Below are 18,900 nucleotides of genomic sequence, written 5' to 3'. Positions count from 1 at the left end.
TGAGCTAGATGATGATGATCTTGGCTTCCTCAAGATGGACCACCTTTCTTGATTTCTCCCCCATACTCACTATGGGTGAGCCACTCTTCAGCACATTCTTCACAAGTCCATTACCACCACAATGGACGGCAAGCTTCAAGCATGATATCTTCGTGATGCTGCACTTGAACTTGCACACCGCAATCTTGATGACGATCACCACTTGATGTCATCCTTCATAGGTTGAATGAGATCTTCCTCTTGACGCAAACCCATGGAAACACACCTAAACCCACATAGAACTCTCACGAAGATGTGGTTTAGTACACGAAAGTGTTATGAAGAATGCTTACCATACCATGGGATCACTTGATCCTTCTCGGTACATCTTGTACGCTTTGTGTGTTGATCATCTTGATTTACTCTCTGCTTAGTCTTGATCAACCTTGTGTCTTTCTGACCAATCTTTGGATAATACTTTGAATACCACCTTGGTCATCATATAAACTCCTTGAAACCAACAGATGGACTTCAAGAAGTGCCTATGGACAAATCCTTCGAATATAACTTAAGGCAACCATTAGTCCATAGGGATTGTCATCAATTACCAAAACCACATATGGAGAAATATGCTCTAACAACTGATACGTCTCCAACGTATCTATCATTTTTGATGGTTTCATGCTATTATCTTGTCAAACTTTGGATGTTTTGTATGCCTTTTATATACTTTTTGGGACTAACTTATTAACTCAGTGCCAAGTGCCAGTTCCTGTTTTTGCCATGTTTTTGACCCCTTTCAGAGGAGGATTTTAAACGGAGTCCAAACGGAACAAAACTGCCAAAAAGATTTTTCCCAAAACAGAAAAAGATCGGGAAGCCTGAGAATCAGGGCAGGAGGTCACCACGGATCCCACAAGCCCCCTAGCCGCGGCTATGGGGGCCCGCGCCTCCCAGGCTTGTGGGCTCCCTGGGCCTCCTCTGCCCTAGGTCTTTCGCCTATAAATTCCCTAAAATCCCAGAAAAAATGAGGAGATCATCGAAAGTACTTTTCCGCCGTCGCAAACTTCTGTCTCCGCAAGATCCCATCTGGGGCACGTTCTGGTGCCCTGCCAGAGGGGGGATTCGGATACAGAGGGCTTCTTCATCAACACCATGACCTCTCCGATGATGCGTGAGTAGTTCACCATAGACCTACGGGTCCATAGCTAGTAGCTAGATGGTTTCTTCTCTCTATTGGATCTTCAATACAAAGTTCTCCATGATCTTCATGGAGATCTATCCAATGTAATCTTATTTTGCGGTGTGTTTGTCGAGATCCGATGAATTGTGGATTTATGATCAGATTATCTATGAATCTTATTTGAGTTTCTTCTGATCTCTCTTATGCATGATTTCATATCCTTGTAATTCTCTTCAAGTTGTGGGTTTTGTTTGGCCAACTAGATCTATGATTCTTGCAATGGGAGAAGTGCTTGGTTTTGGGTTCATACCATGCGGTGACCTCACCCAGTGACAGAAGGGGTAGCGAGGCACGCATCGTGTTGTTGCCATCAAGTGTAAAAAGCTGGGGTTTTCATCATTGGTTTGAGATTATCCCTCTACATCATGTCATCTTGCTTAAAGCGTTACTCTGTTCGTCATGAACTCAATACACTAGATGCATGCTGGATAGCGGTCGATGTGTGGAGTAATAGTAGTAGATGCAGAAAGTATCGTCTACTTGTCTCGGACGTGATGCCTATATGTATGATCATTGCCTTAGATATCGTCATGACTTTGCGCGGTTCTATCAATTGCTCGACAGTAATTTGTTCACCCACCGTAATATTTGCTATTTTGAGAGAAGCCTCTAGTGAAAACTATGGCCCCCGGGTCTACTCCACACCATATTTTCAGCCTTACTCTTTTACTTCGTTGCACTTTCCGCCTTCAGATCTCACTTTGCAATCAATCTTGAAGGGATTGACAACCCCTTTATAGCGTTGGGTACAAGCTCTTTTGTGTTTGTGCAGGTACTCTAGACTTGGCGAGATTCTCCTACTGGATTGATACCTTGGTTCTCAAACTAAGGGAAATACTTACTGCTCCTGTGTTGCATCACCCTTTCCTCTTCAAGGGAAAAAACCAACGCAAGTTCAAGAGACGACAGAAGATCTCTGTCGCCGTAGCAACAACGTGTATGTCAGATGTTCACAACAACCACAAACGACGCTCGAGGTTTAGCACACCGAGCGGTGCATTAAGGACATAAGCCTTTTGTGCAGCAATGAGGACAATCCTCAGTTTACGGACCCAGCCCGCATAATTGCTACTATGAACTTTCAACTAAATTTTCTCTAGGAACATATCTAAAATAGTAGAGCTGCAGCGCAAGCTACAACATAATTTGCAAAGACCTTTTGACTATGTTCATGATAATGAGTTCAATTAATCATATTACTTAAGAACTCCCAATCAAATAGACATCCCTCTAGTCATTCGAGTGGCGCATGATCCAAATCCACTAACTCAAGTCCGATCATCACGTGAGTTGAGGTTAGTTTCAAAGGTGAACATATCCATGTTGATCATATCAACTATATGATTCATGCTCGACCTTTCGGTCTCTTGTGTTCTGAGGCCATGTCTGTACATGCTAGGCTCGTCAAGTTTAACCCGAATTTTCCGCGTGTGCAACTATTTTGCACACGCTGTATGTGAACGTTGAGTCTATCACACCGATCATCACATGGTATCTCGAAACGACGAACTGTCGCAACGGTGCACAGTCGGGTAGAGCATAATTTTATATTGAAATTTCACTGAGAGGATCACCTTATAATGGTACCGTCGTCCTAAGCAAAAAATGGTGCATAAAAGGATTAACATCACATGCAAATAAAAAGTGACATGATATGGCCATGAACTTGTGCTTCTTGATCTCCATCACTAAAGCACGTCATGATCTCCATCATCACCGTCGCACCATGATCTCCATCATCGTGTTGCCATCGAGGTTGTCGTGCTATCTATGTTGTTACTACTAAAGCTACTGCCTAGCGATATAGCAAGAGCATCTGCAAGCGCAAAATAAATTTAAAGACAACCCTATGACTCCTGCCGGTTGCCATAGCATCGACGTGCAAGTCGATATTTAACTATTACAACATGATCATGTCATACATCCAATATATCATATCATGTCATAGGTCATATCACATCACAAGCATACCCCGCAAAAATAAGCTAGATGTCCTCTAATTTTTTGTTGCATGTTTTACATGGCTGCTATGGGTATCTAGTATGATCGCATCTTACTTACGCAAAGCCACAACGGTGATATGCAAATTACTATTTAACCTTCTCCAGGGACCGCCTCGGTCAAATCCGATTCAACTAAAGTTGAAGAAACAGACACCCGCCAGTCATCTTTATGCAACAAGTTGCATGTGAGTCGATGAAACCGGTCTCTCGTAAGCGTACGAGTAAAGTTGGTCCGGATGGTTTCAATCCAACAATGCCACCGAACCAAGAAAAGACTAAGGAGGGCAGAAAATTGAACATCAACGCCCACAAACTCTTTTGTGTTCTACTCGAGATATCATCTATGCATGAACCTAGCTCATGATGCCACTCTTGGGGAACGTTGCATGGGAAACAAAAAAATTCCTACGCACACGAAGACCTATCATGGTGATGATCATCTGTGAGAGGGAGATCGGTTCCACATATCCTTGTAGATCGCTAAGCAGGGAGCGTTAAGAAACACGGTTGATATAGTTGAACGTCTTCGCAATCCAAATCGCCGCTGTCCCACGATCCGTCCCGATCTAGCGTCGAACGGACGGCACCTCCGCGTTCGACACACATACAAAGAGGGGGAGGAGAGGTAGATGAGTTATCCAGCAGCGAGACAGCTTGACAACGATGGTGGTGGACCTAGTCCAGCACGGCTTCACCTAAGCAGCGCTGAAAACTAGACTAGAGGAGAAACAAATCTAGAGAGAGGGCAGCACATGGCTGATTATTATGTCTCAAAAACCCTCAAAACCTCTACTATATATAGGAGGAGCGGAGACGATGCTGCCTTGGCCCCTCCTCCGAGGAGAGGGCTCGGCCGAACCAAAGGAAGAGTCCACCTTCCTTGTGGGAAGGTGGACTACTTTGGGAGGATTCCTCCTTCCCTTCCTTTTGAAAGTCCTTTACCCTTTTATCTCTTCTCCTAGCCGCATGGGCCTTTGAGAGAGGCTTTGGCCAGCCCACCAGGGGCTGGTCCACCTCTTCTCACAGCACACAAGACTCTTGGTTCGTCACATCCCTCCCGGTGGTCCCCCGGCATCCTCCCGGCACTCCCGGTACACTACCGATGAGCCCGAAACCTTTCCGGTGACCAAAACAGGACTTGCTATATATCGATCTTTACCTCCGGACCATTCCGGAGCTCCTAGTGACGTCCAGGATCTCATCCGGAAATCCGAACAACCTTCGGTCACCAACACCTATAACTTAACTATCCCAAAACGTCATCGAACCTTAAGTGTGCAGATCCCGCGGGTTCAAGAACTATACAGACATGACCGAGACACTCTTTGGTCAATATCCAATATCGGGACCTGGATGACCATATTGGATCCTACATATTCTACGAAGATCTTATCGGTCGAACCTCTATGTCAAGGATTCACACAATCTCGTATACCATTCCCTTTGTCCTTCGGTATGTTACTTGCCCGAGATTCGATCATCGATATCGACATACCTATTTCAATCTCGTTACCGGCAAGTCTTTTTACTCGTTCCGTAATAGAAGATCTCGTGGCTAACTCTTTAGACACATTTCCTGCAAGGCTTGTTTGTGATGTTGTATTAGCGAGTGGGGCCCGAGATACCTCTTCGTCACACGGAATGACAAATCCCAGTCTTGATCCATGCTAACTCAACGGACACCTTCGGAAATACGTGTAGAGCACCTTTATAGTTACCAAGTAACGTTGCGACGTTTGATGCACACAAGACATTCCTCCGGCGTGAGTGAGTTACATGATCTCATGGTCATAGGAATGTATACTTGCCATGGAGAAAACAATATCAACAAAAAAACACGGTCACATGCTATGTTTATAGTTTGGGTCTTGTCCATCACATCAATCTCCTAATGATGTGATCCCGTTATCAAGTTACAACACTTGTCTATGCCCAGGAAACCTTGATATATTTGATCAACGAGCCAATCAATTAGAGGCTCACTAGGGACAGTCTCTTGTCTATGTCTCCACACATGTATTTGAGTTTCCAATCAATACAATTCTAGCATGGATAATAAACAATTATCATGAACAAGGAAATATAATAATAACCAATTTATTATTGCCTCTAGGGCATATTTCCAACAACGGAAGACGTCATTTTGTGTTGGATGATGTTTATAATGATGATATGATTTCATGAAACTATTTGTATGTGTATGATTACATTACATTTGTATGTGTATGATTAGATTTTATGAGATTATTTGTGTTCGAATACAAAAAGGAAATGAGCACAGAAAAAATAGAGTTTAATAGCAGTAGCGCATGTCATGCCTTAGCAACAACGAGCCTTTATCACTAGCACTTCTCAAGGGGGTGCACTACAACTATTATCAAGAGGGACAACCCGCGTTATTGCTAAAGATTAGCTGTAGCGAGCTAGCAGTATCGCGACAGCCCACGCTACTGGTATGCTTTTGACCGGCGCTACCGCTAGGATTTCTTCTAGTAGTGTTGATCTTGTCATAAACTATTTGTGACAAGTCAAACATTATAAAACATTTATTCGTTGTTAGTCTATACATCCATTACTATACTTTAGACTTGATAAGTCTTTCAGAGTTCTAAACCTAAATTATGGATACTATCTCAAATTATTTTATCATATAGCCAATTCTAAAGTCAGGGCCCATTAATAAAAAAGATAATAAAAAATGACGGTATTCATTCATGTATTTTTGAACGTTTATAATTGTTCATGAAAAAAACATAACTATTGTGATCTATGCTAAATAAAACAAATTAGTATTACAATAAATGTGCTGTTTTGTTGGCCTACGTAAACATATGACATTTCTTCATAAAAATGCACATGCATTTAAAAGATACAAACACGTATGCGTCGCCAAGTGAGTGTAGCTATCGACGATATTTGTTCAGTGGAAAAAAGCGTTTCTATCGACCACGAGAAACTTTGATGATTTCGTCAATATTAAGATTTGTCAACTCAGTTTTTTGAAGGTGTTTATAAAGATAGGGTTTCCGCGTGCACATATTCATCGGGATGATTCTTCGTACATGTATGTAATTGTTAGCATTTGCAATGTGTTTTTCGAAAGAAAATAACATGTACTCCCTTCATCCAGAAATACTTGTCATGTGAATGGATGTATCTAGATGTATTTTTGTTCTAGATACATCCATTTTAATCTATTTGCAGGAGCATGTGAAATAAAATCCGGACATCTTTTGTATGAGTTTTTTTTTAGAATCTTTTCAAAACCCGGAAGCAACTTCTGTGGACAGGCCCATCCATAACCGCTTCAGGGCCCGATCCTCTCCACACAAACAGAGCCCTTCAGGGCCCGTGGGGGGAGACTCAATCGCATTGCCACAAGGGGCCCATGGCCGGAGGGAATCGCGCCTGGCCGCGACGACGCGCCCGGTGCGGTGCGGTGTCGCCGGCGCGCGAGGGAATCGCACGCGCGTCGTCGGACGCCGAGCCCGACCACGGCGTCGCGTCACGCACCCACCGCCACCGACGCGGCATACGGCGGTGCCCTGGAGCCCTTTTCTCGTTGAAATCTCAGGTCTCCGCCCTGTCGCCTTCCCCTGGATTAATCTGGCCCGTGCGCTCGGTCGTGCGCCTACCACCGCCTCGCCCCACCTCACCTCAGAGCGGGCTGCGTCAGCCAACCGGAGCCGGACTCGCCCAGAAGACGAAAGCTCCTCTCCTCCGTTCTTCTGGCGGCGATCTTGGACCACTAGCCCCGAAGAACGACAAGCTCAGAGACGGCTGGAAGATCCGGCTTCCCTGCTCCGAGACGCAGCCCAGGTATTCGAAGGAATTCCCCTGCGATGTTCCTCTTCATCCGCTTGATACCAAGCATAGAGCCGTTGCTAGCGCACACCCATATCTGAATCTGACACGGCGGTGCAGAACTGCTCCCTCTCCATCTTGCTTTGTAGCGTGCGGTTGATCCTTCCTCGTGCAGACCCGTGCTCGTCGGTTGACTTGTGTGGGTTTGCCTTGCCTGCTTGCTAGCTTTCCATGGTTGGTTTGCGTCTCGTTGTTATGCAGTATAATTCAGACTAACAACATGTTCACTTATTGCTGCGCTGCACGCTCGTGTCGTCGATGCTTTGATTTCCTGCAGCATTTTGAGGTCGATTTTTGAGCAATCATCATTGGGTTCCAGTGTGCTAAACCGGATGGAGTGTTGCTATCATGATTAATTAATCACGCCTAATGCAGTGCATGAATACATGCCCTGATTTGTGCTTACATGTTTGCAGTGTGTCGCATGTCCGCCTGAATTTAGCCGAGTATGTTCTTTTGTGGTGAAAGAGACGGCTCTAGGCCTTGAGTTTATTATGATTTGTTTGTTGGCGTGTCTTGTCTGTGTCTTCTGACTTCCTCTACATCTTTCCCTTCAAAAAGGTTGCTAATTAAAATTTGGAAACTGGCTGCATATGAAACCCACAGCATATACAATACAGGATCACAATCTTTCAGAACTTCCATCCAATAGTTCACTATCCATATTTATCTTCTATATTTGTTTGCATGTGTTCAATTTTCCTATACTGAATATGATATCTATCTTAAGTCACCTGCTTCTTGGACTTATTTTTGCTTTAGTTGTGTGTACAACCGTATATTATGTGCTCACCAAGGTGTGTTTGCAAGGTTGTCTCAATTGTAGTAACACTAAATTTCAATCGAACATTTTTAGCACTTTCAGTATTTTCAATAGGTATAACAATCTCTCTTGAGAGTTGTTTTGCATCTTAATTTTCTGTATCTTCTTCTACATGTTTTCATGGGTTTTCAACTTTTATGCAGCCCTGTCCCAAGGGATGCTTTAATGCTCCGGTCGTACCTAACTCAGAAGGTCAGAATATCTTGGCACTCGTCCTGTCAATCGGTAAGCTTATTCTCTCAGGCTTAATTCCAACAACTTTCTTGCATTTTACTACTATACATAGTAGCTCTGCTTTGGACATCTACTCTGTACCCATAGTTGAGCTGAGCATATCTGTTGGGCTTTCAAATCATGAGGTTCCAAGCATATTGATGTAACTGAGCTACAGAGCTACACATCAGCGAGGATTGATGTGGACTCGTGCATTTATATGTTACGACTGGTTGTTGCGCTGGAAAAATCAGTGTCCAGCTGTACTTTTGAGATGTACTTTGCTTGATATCAACCATCAGATGGGAGTTAGAGCTTCTCACTCCATCTCTCCACTGTGATCTAAGCTGACTGGAAAACTGAAAGGCATAATAATAAATTGAAACTTCTATTGTCGGCACCTCTGCCAGATACACACAGCTCGGTATTTGAAATGTATGCTGCCTTAAGCTACTAGACACTTCGATTTGTGCTATGGAAGACCATTTTTGGATGAAAATAAAATCTGGCCTCATATGATCGATATGCCAATCCACTAATGACAAAGAAGTACGTATTACATATATACGATACTGAAGTGGCACAAATACAAACCGAAAGAATTGGTTGGACATTTAGCAGCTTCCTGTACGACATCAATTTTTCAGTAAACTATACTGATAGCTGTTAGGAAAACAACTTATGTTTATTGAAGGCCCAAGGGGCATATATATATTACACAAGACTTGAGGTGCAAGGAAAGTAAACATAGACTAATAAGGACTCCTAGACTAATACTAATGGACTAATAAGGACTCCTAGACTAATACTAATACTTCCTAACACCCCCCTCAAATGCAAAGCGTATGCAATAGCATTGCATTTGAAGAAGTGTAATACTAAAAAAAAATGATAATCCAAATTCGCGTCTTGAAAGTGTCGTCGTAGCATGAAGAGTCTTCAAAACTTGTCGAGTCGCCGAAGGAGAGAACGAAGAGATGGCACATCAGAGGTAGACACCGCATCACTTGAAGATACAAGATAAGTATCAAGAGAAGATGGGTTGTCAAAAGAAGATGGCACATCAAGAGGAAGACATCGAAGAGATGGCACATCAGAGGAAGACACCGCATCACTTGAAGATACAACATAAGTATCAAGAGAAGATGGGTTGTCAAAAGAAGATGGCACATCAAGAGAATAAAGCATTGCGCGGAAAATCATAGTCCACGACAACCGTCGGCGAAAGAAGCTCGGCGGATAAGGCACGATGGACGTAGATCGACAATGCAAAGGAAGGCCAGAAAATCCTATAAAAAACAACAAGGGCAAATAGGCCACAAAAGTTGCTTAGAAAGGATCAGGACCGAAGAAAAGGCCGACGGACAAAGGTATGGTGGACTCGCATGACGTGATAACACAAAACATCGACGGATTTGGTGGACGCAGCGGAAAAATATAGAAAGCTAGAAGCATAGACTAAACTCAAGACTAGATGCAATAGCAACGTAAAAAAAATTCAGAGACCAAAGCATAGTAGCAGCAGGCCAAGCGATGGTAAATGGCCATGGGGAGCACGAGATGCAGCACACAAGCTAGCAAAGAGGAGTGGCAAAGCAGTATCATGCAAGCGGAAGTAGACAGAGGAGCACGCAGATGGACATGCAGGAGAAGAGGAGCACGGGGGATCACGTCATGTAAGTCGCTTGTAGAACAGCAACCTAGCAGCAGCAGTGGGAAAGCCAGCTGCAGGCGCGTGTGCAGCAGCAGAGCAAAGCAGGCTAGCAGGAACGCAGCAACAGGGCCCTCCTCGACGAGGCCGAGCGCGAGTATGGCTTCAGGCACCAAGGCGCCATCGCCATCCCCTGCCGCGTCGACCGCTTCGTCCACGTCGAGCGCCTCATCGACCGCGACCTCGGCGTGCAGGGCCAGCAGCTCTGCGTCGACCGCTTCGTCCACGTCAAGCACCTCATCGACCGCGACCTCGGCGTGCAGGGCCACCAGCTTGTCGACTTGGACTGCGGCGCCACCACCCGATCCGATCTGGAGGAGAAGCAGAGCCGATCCGAAGTGGAGCAACGAAGATCCGGTGGCCGGAGTGGAGGACGGCGGCGGACTGGCGAGGGCGGCGGCGGCGGCAGACTGGTGAGGGCGACGCGACGACGGCCGTGAACGGCAGTGACGACCAGGGAGGAGATCGGCGCGACGGCGGCTGGGACTGCAGCGAGTATATCGACGCGACGGTGGCTGGAACGGCAGGATGGCTGAGGTAGCAGCGAAGCCTGCAGGGAGCGCCGGCGTGAGAGGACCGAGCGAGAGGAGCTGGGCGGATCGACCCAGAACAGATCGATCGAGAGGAAGAAAAAAAAGTTGGATCGTAAGGACGAGTTGTAGCGTCCGGAGACCTAAACCTAGGCTCTAATACCATGTTAGGAAAGCAACTTATGTTTATTGAAGGCCCAAGGGGCATATATATATTACACAAGACTTGAGGTGCAAGGAAAGTAAACATAGATTAATAAGGACTCCTAGACTAATACTAATGGACTAATAAGGACTCCTAGACTAATACTAATACTTCCTAACAATAGCTACGTTAGCTGTTGCTCTATCGCTGTTGTCATAATTCTTCCATGGATTCGCTTTTAAGCTTACCATACTTCTAAGTGTGGGAAGTGCCATCTGTGGACGATAGCCTTTTATTTGTCAAGATCCTCACCTGACCAGTCTCCGACAGGTCACATACCTTCAAGGGCATTCGCTTTCGCAGTTGCCGTGACCGGAAAAGCACAAAGGAAGTTTCAACCTGATCTCCTGAGGATTGTTGCTGCTTCGCCGAGAGGCACCTTGCAGGGATCATTGATTTCCTTCAGGATCAACTGCTGACCGGTACGTAAGATGGAGTATAATTGTGATCGAATTCTGTTGTTGGTTGCTCTAGATTGATCTTCTTCTTTAATTTACTCATGCTTTTATATTTCTCCAAGAAAAGCAATCAATCATCATGAACACCCAGGACAAATTAAAAATAGTGTAAAAGTGGAACAAGATTTAGAAACGCGCACCAACAGGGTCTCATTATTAGGTCTGAAAACTACTCGGTGTTCTTTAGCAGAGCCTATGATCATGTGCCACTTTTTAAGTAGGAGTATGATCTTTAGTTTCCTTGCTATGATTGCTGGCCGCACTAAGAAGCATCAGGGCGAGAAAGCATACACTAATTACTGGATACACATGGGGCCAAAGTATGTAGACACTAGACAAACACGCGTGCGCGTACTTAAACAATGGCAATAAACTCGTTTTACAATCGCAATAAACTCGTTTATAAAACTTAAAAAGTCGTTTTATATGACGAGATGGCGGCATCGGCAACCGACAGCGCCTCCGTGTTCTCTGCCCAACCCAAGAGATTACAAAAATACGATAATGTAGCTAGTTAAGCTCGTCCTGAATAATGTCCAAGTGGTGAAGTGGATGGTCCTTCACTCTGACTAGAGGTATGGTCGTACCAGCAGGCAGGAGGAGGAGGCGCAGCGAAGGGAGGGGAGGTGGTGGTGGGGCTCGTCATTACGGCCTTTTCCCTAGCAGCACAGCTCACTCCAGCAGCGGCAGCGACAGCAGGGGAAAGCAAAGCAAAGGAGCGGCACGCCATCACCATGGCAGAGGAGAAGAAGAAGCATAAGCACAACAAGCACAAGGAGAAGAAGGACAAGGCCGGCGGCGCGGCTGCGGCGGCGGAGGCGAGCTTCAAGCCGTGCGGCGACGTGAAGGGCATCCGCTTCGGCGGGCAGTTCATCGTCAAGTCGTTCACGGTGCGGCGCGCGTCGCCGCTGGAGCTCCTCCGGCTGCTGGACATCCCGCCGTCGTTCCTGAGCGAGCTGCAGAGCCTGCCGTTCCCGTCCACCACCGCCTACATGCCCACCAGCTTCACCATCCTGGCGCACCAGGCGTGGCACACGCTCACGCTCGGCCTCGGCACCAAGAAGTCCAAGGTGGTGCTCTTCGTCTTCGAGTCGGAGGCCATGAAGGCGGCCGTGGACCAGCTGTGGCCGGCCATGATCCCGCTCGGGGACGTCAACAAGAAGCTCATCCGCGGCCTCACCGGCAGCGAGATGGCGCGCTTCAAGTTCAGGAAGGGGTGCCTCACCATCTACGTCTACGCGGTGCGCCGGCTGGGAGCCGCGGGCTTCGTGCGCGCCGACGACCTCAGGAGGATACTGCAGGCCGTGGTGGAGCTCAAGGACTTCTTGGATCACACCGCCATGCTCGCCATGCCCAGCCAGAGGAGCATCACCTTGCAGTCCCGGGGCACCGTGGCTCAATGATGATCCTCCGGTCCACCAGGCCACGGGCACGGCCACGAGAGTCCCTTGCTCCATCCATTTCTGCAGTGCAGGTACTGTTATTGGCTCGCAGTTTGCAAAGAAATATCTGATTCTTTTGGGTTCGATTAGTTTGTTCACTGTCGGTGTTCGCCTCCCCTGCCGGGAGCTGTATAGATCTATATGTGGAGAAAAATGTTGAAACAGATTAAGCATAGAGATTTTCCCAAAGGAAAGTCCAGGATCTTACACTTTTAGTATACTCCTGCCTCTGAGATAAAAATATTTCATCAATGAAGCCATCTGTTGTGTTCTATGAGAGGCATTTTCATGTAGCATTGTACAGCACACTCGTTTGCTACAGCCGTGGTACTGTTGTACAGGTTTTGGAAATTGCTGTGCTCGCAGTCCATTTTTTTTCCATCCATGCACTCATTATTTCACAAACCTACATGATTTTTTTCCTTTTTTTTTTTGCAGTACACAATTGCAGACCACATACTAGTGTTATTGTTGATTTTATTTTACTTTTACTTTCTTTTTGAAACTCTGTCATTAGGGCAACTCCAACGGGGCGACCCAAACGAACATAAATTTTGTCCGTCTTTTATCCATCTGGGTTGCCTGTCCGCTTAGCGGACATGGGGCGGATACGGTGGACAACCAACGCGCGAACGCAAAAGCGGACAGAGCGGACCCTCGCGCTGCACCTCCTCCTCCCTCGTGTCGCCCCTCCTCGTGCCGCACCTCCTCCTCCCTCGTGCCGCCCCTCCTCGCGCCGCACCTCCTCCTCCCTCGCGTCGCACCTCCTCCTCCCTCGTGCCGCACCTCCTCCTCCCTCGCGCGCCCCTCCTCGCGCCGCACCTCCTCCTCCCTCGTGCCGCCCCTCCTCGCGCCGCCCCTCCTCCTCCCTCGCGCCGCACCTCCTCCTCCCTCGCGCCGCCCCTCCTCCTCCCTCGCGCCGCCCCTCGAGAGACAGAGAGAGGCAGAGATCTCCTCTCGCTTCGTCGGCCTCGCCTCAGCTCCACATGCAGCCCGCGGTGTCGGTCGATGCTCCCGGCTCTCCCTCCCACCCCGCTGTCGCTGCCTTGGTTTTGACGTGGAGCGCGGGGGCAGGAGGCAGGGGTGGGTCAACACGAGTGGAGAGGCCGCGGAGGCGGCGCGGGGAGAGCTGCCGGGGAGGCCGACGAAGCGAGAGGAGATCTCTGCCTCTCTCTGTCGGGACGAAAAACAAACGAACAGCAGGCGGATACGTGCATCCGTTTGGATCATCCCGTTGGGCCAGTTTTTATGTCCGGATGACCCAAACGGATAAAATGGATCGCTGCATTGGGTTGCTCTTATTGGAGATTGGAGTTATCCAAACTCCGGATTCGAGAGACAGTGGGGTGTCTATCTTATTAGTACGTGGGAGACTGGGAGTTAACCATCTCATGTAGTAGTAGGATTGGTAGGTAGTGAGGAGGAATATACTATGCCTGCTCTGTTTTACACCTGTGACGTGAAGGAGTGAACTCTGCTTCGTGCCCATATGTGGTGCTGGCCGAGGTAGATCCAGAGTAGACGCTAGTCATGCCTGGACTTGGAATGGTGATATAATTCTCCACGAATGTATGCAGGAATCCGCAGTGCATGCGCCAAGACCGATGGTACTCCAAAGTCTTGACCAGGATTCCATGCTTCACACCGTTTTTCACCAGGGAAATATACTACAGAGTACACTATGCCCATGAGGGCAGAGGACAGATGCATGTGTGTCATCATGGTCGTGTAGCAGTTTAAAGTTTGTTGGGCATCCAGGACACTCTCAAACAGTTGAGTGACACGATCGGTATTCAAGTGGTTGAGCGATGAGCAGCGGTGCATGGGCCACACGCCACCACGCCCCTAGCTAGAGCCTGGAATCATTAATAAGCAAAGCCAACCTCATGACATCGCGTAGCAGGTTCAGAAAAGTGCTTGATCGGGACAACTCTCTCTCTCCCTCTCTCTCTCGGTACGTAGCGCCGTCCTTGACAGTTCGTGTATGCGTCCTTGGTTGGATTGCATACTCGTACCGATGGACGGGGCCGTGTTTGGCCAAGCAGGGAATCAAACGCAAAGCCGGATTAGTACCACGATGCCCGGCTAATAATATGTCACTCTTTTGCAATGATAAAACAAAGAAAATGGGTTCCGGAGTGGGGACGATTACCTGCCTTGCCTGCGTGCTAGCTCTCTGTCCTTGTTGGCTCCTGCAATTATATGCCGCCGGGACCCGACCCGAGCCTGCCGGTCGGAGCAAGGAAATGCAGATCGGGAGTGTAGTACGACTACGTATTCATGTACGCAGCTCATGTGGCGGGCGGTGCGTGCATGGGTCTGGCCGCGCGCATGTTCCGCTTCTCATCTTTGCCAGGGCCAGGGACACCTCGCGGGCTGGTCCTGGACAGCAACGACCTGTGAACTTTTATGCGGTCATACGGAGTAGGATTCATTCATGACCAAGCGATCGATGAGCTCAAAGGAATTCCGTGGCGAAAGCGCAAGATTTGCCTGCTAGCTCTTCTACGGAAAAATGAGGGTCTTATTGGTGGCAAAGATGAGAGTGGTCGCCTTTTTTACTTGCTCTTTGGCTTTCACTTTCGGCTAAAATGGTTTTGGTTGTGTTAAGATTAATTAGGGAAAATCTCCCCTTTTCCTGTAGCGACATGACGGTTGCTCCCGTAACCGGTGCTTCACCCCCACGGGTTGGAACCGACATCTTACTTCAGATCGTTGTGTATCTCCCCATTGTATAAATGTTGTTTTCGTAGAAAGGAATGAACAGAGATTTTCATTTCAATCTCAAACACATTATCAACACTGTGTATCAGAAAGAGCGAAATAGCAACACGGAAGGAAAGAAGGGAAGGAGCGCTTGCCGCCGGTGACATGTCACCCCTCACATGATTTTTCCTCCGCCTCATTAGTGAGGACAATCGTCGGAGTCGCTCCCTTGCCTGTCGCCGCCATGCTACCGCTAGACGCAGCTTGAGCGCCGCTGGTCGTGGACTGGGTGCCACTGCACGTGGCAGGGGTGCTGCTGGTGGCGCCGCCCGGGTCGGTTACCGCACCCTCGACATGCCACGGGTGGCCAGTGTGCCACACAGAAAGTTGGCCTTGCCGCGCCGATGTTGCACGCGGATGCCGCCGCGTCCGCAGTCGGAGACCCGCCTCCGCCCCTCCTCCGCCGGCGCACTAGTTGCCCCCGCACACGTCGACGCCCACTGTCGAGGACGCCTCCCGAGTCACCGCCCGCCCGGCTACTTACCCGTGCCGATGCGCATCGAGGTGACCGCGGAGGAGGCGCTCGCCTTCGTCTCGGTGTCGGCCGACGCCTCCGGCGTTATCCGCTTCGAGGCCGGGATCGAATCCACCAATGGAGTCGCCCCGCTGCAGATGGAAACGGCTGCGGGCTCTGGCCTCTCCGCTGAGCGGAACTTTGGCCACCTCTTCGAGCGGGTCGTCGCTGCCATCGACCGCCGTCCCGGCTGCCGCATCGACTCGTGGGCTCCGGCGAGCCTTGGCCTCAGCGTTGCTGACTATGACCTCGTCGTCATCACCTCTTCTTCGGACGAGGAGGCTTCGTCCGTGGTGCTTCGGTGACCGTTGGAGTAGCGAGGGGAGGCGGCGATGGCCAATATGCCTCGTCGGTCGCGACGTACAAGAGGTGGAGTGGGGATCGTGGAGCTCTGGATCGAGGGTAGTGCGGGTCGGGGTCTCCGACCCTTATTCGTATCCAGCCCACCCCCTCGCTCGTTGTTATGTGGTGCCGTTGCGGGAGTGGCATGGGCCGACCAAAGGCTATGGAGGCTGAGGCCCAGGTGCCTGGTGTTGCCTCCGGACGCCTGGTGTGATTTTTTTTCTCCCCTATTTTTAATTAGGCTAGTACTAATTATTGTATTAGTGTAGTTTGCTAATTATTTACATTTAGTCCAGTTCTAGATTTATTCTAGGTTAGGACTTGTGTAATGATTTATGTGTTTATATTATGCAATGGCTTGATAATATAAATAAAGTACCGGATTTCATCCGAGAAGAAGGAAATGTTCCATGTGTTTACCACATATTTGTTGAACATGTTTTTGCGATTGAGATCAACTTCTCTCGCGTATCAAATTTGCAAATTCTTGGATATTTTCTCCCTCATTATATTTGGAATCACAAGGTAATGAGTTAGGAACTACTGTTCATTTGCAGACTATCCTCTCTTACTGTGAAGTCTACGTGTTGTCAATCTCGACAAGCTATTACCTCTAAAGTGTATTCCTTATATCTGAATCATAGCATACACAAGGTAATGGCAATGTAGCCCATTACTGTGAGATTTAAGTGATCTTTAATGTGTTATGTTCACACAATTGAAGTTGAGAATTTTTCAAGTTTTCACTTGACTATCAATTTTTTTCATTCTTATTACACAACCATGATGGTTTTTAATTTACCGCCCATAAATTAATTATCTCTGGTTTCCCAAGTATGCAAAGATGACTGCCAAAGAGTTTGAGGAGCTTGCCCTCAGTGGCCACAGTACCCTACATGGGCTATGGACATCAAGATCAGTCTTGCGTCCCATGGGGTAGCGTGTGCAATCCAGCCATCGGAGACTCCTCTCCCGGCTAGAGCCACGCCGCTGATAGAACATCAGAACTATGCTGCCTTATTCATCATAAGGCATCATATTCATCCAGATCTCAAGTCTGAGTATTCGTAGGAGGAATCTCCTGGTATTATATTTCTGGCCCTCGAAATGAGGTATGAACAACAGAAAGCAGTAGTCCTGCCAGAAGTACTTCATGATTGGACTCTTCTCCGCCTTCAGGATTTCAAGTCCATTGGTGAGTACAATCATGATGTTCATAAGATCTGCTCCAAAATGCGCTTTTGTGAGAAGGAACCTACTAAGGGGGAGAAGATAGAAAAAACTCTATCTACTATGCTCCCTTCACACGGGATCCGCCAACAGCAATATCGTGCTCGTAAGTACACTATCTATTCACATGTTACTTCAGGCTGAAAAGCATGATGAGCTACTCGCTAAGAATGGCTCTCGGCGCCCGGTTGGGGCACAACCTTTACCTGAAGATCATTTGAATGTCGCGAATAGAAGAAGTTTAATGGTACCTTTCGGGTAAGCAATCCAATTTCAAGCGCAAGAGAAAGCGCAATGGGAACAGAAAATTCAGAAACTCAGGCAAGGGAAAAGACACTGCAAAGCCCAAGTTTGATAAATCTAAGCTTTGCAACAAGTGCAGATGCTACACGCATTCTGCTGAAAAGTATTCAATGCACAAGCATATGGTTATGTCGTACCAACAATATCTGGGACGCAAAGCACCTCAAGGGAAAAGGCTTGAAGCCAACTTCAACCTTCACCCGCATAGCGCAAATGGAGCTGGTGATTCGCATGATGTTCCTCCCGGACCGAGCAACGCCATGATTCCTTACCCTCTTGAGGACCCTGCTGATACGGAGGCCATGTTGCTTGAGTACACCTCAAACAATATGTTTGGCGACTTTGACTAGTCCTTCGATCTCCTTAATGATCTACTTAATTATGTCCATTTGTGATGATTGTAATAAGAACATAAGATTGTTATTGAATTTGTATCATATTGTATTGTATTAGCACATTTGATATAATAATATTGTATTCTATATATTAACATAAGGTTTTCTTATTGAAAATTCTTTTGTTTTATATAGTTTTCTATGGGAATAATCTGATGGAAGAGGAATTATGCCTTGTGGACAGTGGTACCACAAATTCCATACCAAGGGAGATGAAATATTCCCAAATGCTGAAAAAGATGAATGGAGATATTCTAACTATTGTTGGACGCGATACAGTGATTGTTGGTACTAGACGTGCCATATTCACCTTCCCAAGTGGTACACAAGTGACGATCGAGGATGCTTTATTGTATTCCGACTCATCACGTACCCTCATCAGTTATTGAGATATCCGTATGAATGGTTTTCATATTGAAACCCGTGAAGACAAGAAAAAGGAGTATCTACTCTTCACTAAAGATCATGGATATGGCAAAAAGGTAGATGAGAAAATTCCTTCTCTATCGTCTTGTTTGTACTATACGTACATCAAACCCATGGAATATGTTGCATACAAAGTAATTTTTCAGAATGTTGACGCATTCCAAACCTGGCATGATTGCGTGGGCCATCCTGGAATCGGTATGATGAGAAAAATTACTAGCAATTCCATTAGTCATAATTTGCTTGAGTCAAAATTTTCTCAATCTTCTAATTTTGTGTGCACATCTTGTGCCACGGGAAAGATAATTTTGAGACCCTTGCATCTCAAAATACAAGCTAAACCACTTCAGTTCCTTGAACGTATTCAAGGAGACATTTGTGGTCCCATTCAGCCATTATCTGGACCTTTCAAGTATTTCATGGTTCTGATTGACGCATCTACACGATGGTTAC

General features: G+C 47.2%; 1 protein-coding gene across 2 annotated transcripts; it reads left to right on the top strand.

The window, feature by feature from the left end:
- Positions 1-6,624: 6,624 nt before the first annotated feature.
- LOC123445507 lies at positions 6,625-12,822 on the top strand. Of its 2 annotated transcripts, none has more exons than XM_045122498.1 (4): positions 6,625-7,044; positions 8,056-8,137; positions 10,842-10,993; positions 11,620-12,822. In XM_045122498.1, exon 4 carries the CDS (start codon positions 11,764-11,766, stop codon positions 12,430-12,432), a length of 669 nt encoding a protein of 222 aa, XP_044978433.1. In that variant the 5' UTR covers positions 6,625-7,044; positions 8,056-8,137; positions 10,842-10,993; positions 11,620-11,763; the 3' UTR covers positions 12,433-12,822. The 2 variants fall into 2 exon arrangements, with proteins under 2 accessions (XP_044978433.1, XP_044978441.1); XM_045122506.1 differs by having other exon boundaries at positions 6,686-7,044; positions 11,623-12,822.
- Positions 12,823-18,900: the final 6,078 nt, after the last annotated feature.

The sequence above is a fragment of the Hordeum vulgare genome, chromosome 1H (genome assembly GCF_904849725.1).
Source record: "Hordeum vulgare subsp. vulgare chromosome 1H, MorexV3_pseudomolecules_assembly, whole genome shotgun sequence".
Lineage (NCBI taxonomy): Eukaryota > Viridiplantae > Streptophyta > Magnoliopsida > Poales > Poaceae > Hordeum > Hordeum vulgare.
Note: the sequence above shows the minus strand (reverse complement) of the source record. Positions and strands in the feature narration are given on the sequence as shown.

Bases quoted from the DNA above. Each gene is read 5' to 3' on its own strand.
- LOC123445507 (XM_045122498.1), top strand. From the start codon at position 11,764: ATGGCAGAGGAGAAGAAGAAGCATAAGCACAACAAGCACAAGGAGAAG.